At 38.9% G+C, this 3,442-nt stretch overlaps 1 protein-coding gene across 1 annotated transcript; it reads left to right on the top strand.

Annotated features, from left to right (window-relative positions):
• Positions 1–393: 393 nt before the first annotated feature.
• rsad2 (radical S-adenosyl methionine domain containing 2) lies at positions 394–3,114 on the top strand. Its single transcript, XM_018683984.2, has 6 exons — positions 394–835; positions 925–1,086; positions 1,214–1,443; positions 1,538–1,687; positions 2,387–2,419; positions 2,687–3,114. Exons 1-6 carry the CDS (start codon positions 520–522, stop codon positions 2,849–2,851), a joined length of 1,056 nt encoding a protein of 351 aa, XP_018539500.1. The 5' UTR covers positions 394–519; the 3' UTR covers positions 2,852–3,114.
• Positions 3,115–3,442: the final 328 nt, after the last annotated feature.

Below are 3,442 nucleotides of genomic sequence, written 5' to 3'. Positions count from 1 at the left end.
AATAATGTAACAAAATTTCTTTGCAAAGCTGTGAAAACTGCCTTTATATTTCACTGAAAGCGATTCATATATTGGCCTTTACAAATATGGTTTTACTTCTATACGAGTTTCCATTATTGAGGAAGTTCATCAAAAGTGATTTATTATATCTGATAATGACATCTCATATTTCTTAAAGCCGTAACTACAACCCCATAACCTTCCAAACTTTATAAAACTCCCAGTTCTTATCACTGTTGCATCTCTATAATGACTGGCTGTGCGCTTAAAAAAAGACTTTTATCTCGCCTGGAGTGTCACATTTTATCACACTACACACACACACACACACAGACACACACACACACACACACATTCAGCTGCTGACTAAGTTTCGTTTTCCATGTTTGTAAACAGAAACGGTTCTCTCAGCTGATCTACTTTCCTTCTCGCTGTAAAAGGCGCGCCCTGCAGCTCTCCTATTTATGCGTCAACAGCCCACAGGGCGAACAGAGCTGGAGTGATACGGTGACTTTAAAGATGGTCCTCATCTCGTCTCTGCTCGCGTCCCCGAAGCTGCTGCTGCACCTCTGCATCAGCACCTTGCACTGCATCTTCGAGAGCGTATTTTCAAAGGTTCGTTTCTGGACAGCAGGAGCCTGCAAAGTCTCAAACCCACCTGACAAGAAATTGGACGAAAGGAAAGACCAAAATGCAACGACTCCCACAAGTGTCAACTATCATTTCACACGCAAGTGTAATTATAAATGTGGATTTTGCTTCCACACTGCAAAAACATCCTTCGTCCTGCCTCTAGAAGAAGCCAAGAGGGGCCTCAAACTTCTGCAGGAAGCAGGTAAAGCTATCAGATTATATATTCTGTTCATTTCTATGGTGTCAGAACTCTTGCTTGACCTTGGTTGATTTTATCCATTTGCTTGTTAGGTATGGAAAAGATCAATTTCTCTGGAGGAGAGCCTTTCTTGCACGATAAGGGGGAGTTTCTGGGGAAGTTAGTGGAGTACTGTAAAGTGGACCTCCAGCTCCCCAGTGTCAGCATTGTCAGCAATGGAAGCATGATCAAAGAAAAATGGTTCCAGAAATATGGTAAGCTTCCAAATAAATATCAACTTGGTGAGGAAGAGGAAGAAAATATTGTTCTCCTTCATTTGGCACCAGTGCAAATGTTATGCAAAACATTCAGAATTAAGCTCTCTCTCTCTGTCTATCTCAGGTGACTATCTGGACATCTTGGCCATCTCTTGCGACAGTTTTGACGAAGCAACCAACCAGCTGATCGGCAGAGCTCAGGGCAGGAAGAGCCACCTCGATAATCTGTACAAGATCCGCAGCTGGTGCCAGCAGTATAAAGTGGCCTTCAAAATCAACTCGGTCATCAACACCTTCAACGTCGACGAAGACATGACGGAGCAAATCGTCGAGCTCAACCCAGTCCGCTGGAAGGTAACCACAGAGAAAGCAGAGTGCGTGTCAGTGCATACTTGTGCCATGACACATGTAGTATACTCATCCTCATACTCATCATTGTTGTGTGCAGGTATTCCAGTGTCTCCTGATTGACGGGGAGAATGTGGGAGAGTCAGCTCTGAGAGAGGCTGAGAGGTTTGTCATCAGCGACCAGCAGTTTCAGGAGTTTCTGGATCGACACAGCAGCGTCTCCTGCCTTGTTCCTGAGTCCAACGAGAAGGTATGAGACACCAAACAGTGACAACAAATGTGACTGTAGATATGTTTAAATGCACAGGGTAACATACACCCATTCTCTGGAAAACTCCTCAACTTAGGTAAGCGTCTTGCACAAACCTTTGACACCTTCTGATGTAATTTGGTGCATAGACTTAGGGCTAGGTGCAGTACCATCAGTGATCCTCTCACTCTCATAATCTTACACCAATAAAGTTCTCATGCTGTAACTGACAATTCATCTCTAAAAGAATGATAGCAAGCTAAATCCCACCAAAATCTGTCAATTTTAATAAACATATAGTTGTATAGTTTAAATGCATCTCAAAATAATGTTATCAATGTTCCCATTCACTTGGGATGTCCTGATAAAGCACCTGTCTTTCAAATTTATTAATACTGGGGTATAAATGGAAAGTAAATAGTGGTCAAAAATTTTACTTGTGGCTAAATTTATTTGCTAACATGCAAATATAAGCCTCACACAGTAAAATGTTTATATGAATAGAAAAGGCATTATTTTCTACCACAATACCTCTCAAAATAAGCAAGAAATTAAATCTCGTATAATGTATAAAAAGACCAGGCTCTTTGAGGAAGTTAATGTAGTGTTGTGTTAAATAACTGGAAAGGTCAAGAAACCTCCCAACCACCAGTCTTAAAAAAACAAAATTTTAATTTGTGGTCTTGGCTGTCTTCACAGATGAGGAACTCCTATCTAATCCTGGACGAATATGTAAGTACTTTATATTGTTTATGGATTTAACTTATTCCTCTTCAGACTTTTTTTGGGCCATATGGATTTTTACCTCCACTACATTTGCTAGAAGTTAGTTTTTATTTTTGACAAAAAAAAGAGAGAGAAAGAGAGAGAGAAGTGAAAGCACTTCCCTTTAAGTCTGAGGCAGTTAGAGGTCAATAAATGATGATGAAATGGAGTTGAACAAAGTACACAGATAATTTAAGTGCACAATTCCCAGATTCACCGTTCTTCATTTTTCAGATGCGTTTCCTGGATTGTCGAGAAGGAAGGAAAGACCCGTCCAAGTCCATCCTTGATGTTGGTGTGAAGGATGCCATTTGCTTCAGTGGCTTTGATGAAAAGATGTTTCTAAAGAGAGGAGGGAAATATGAGTGGAGTAAAGCTGACATGAAGCTGGACTGGTGAAATTCTGCTTATTTATATCTGTTATTTCTGATTCCACCTTTTCTGAGTGATTGCTCTAATAATTTGTAAATTGTATATTGTTAAAAAGTCTTTTTTTTATATATTTCTGTTATTTTTAGAACTTACCATATTACTTGTGCTTATTGAAAAACCAGTTAGATTAAAAATATTTTTGTGTTTTGTTTAAGATTAGCACTGTTTTTTCCTTGCGCTGTAAATGTAGAATTGAATAAAAAATATTTTCAATATTTTAGATGAAAAAACTATTTCAACTCCTTTTTTTTTACATTCTACACTGAAATGATCACAAAAACACAGTACAGTCACTATCCTCCATCATGGCCATTTACAGGCCAGCCTAATGGCAACAGCATACAATAAAAAGCTATATACCAGTGTGAGAAATGCATTATACATCTCACAGTCATTTGGATAAACAATTACAAGTTACGAGTAAATACAGTTTGCAAATGAACAATTTGTTTCCTGAAATGTCATTCCACAGATCCAAAACAGGTCACACTGGATATTTAAACAACATGTGACTCAAGTCAATGTTACGGCAGACTTTGAGAAACGAAAGGAATTCTA

Source organism: Lates calcarifer, linkage group LG19 (genome assembly GCF_001640805.2).
Source record: "Lates calcarifer isolate ASB-BC8 linkage group LG19, TLL_Latcal_v3, whole genome shotgun sequence".
In the NCBI taxonomy this organism is placed as follows: domain Eukaryota; kingdom Metazoa; phylum Chordata; class Actinopteri; family Centropomidae; genus Lates; species Lates calcarifer.
This window is presented reverse-complemented; position numbering and strand designations above follow the sequence as displayed.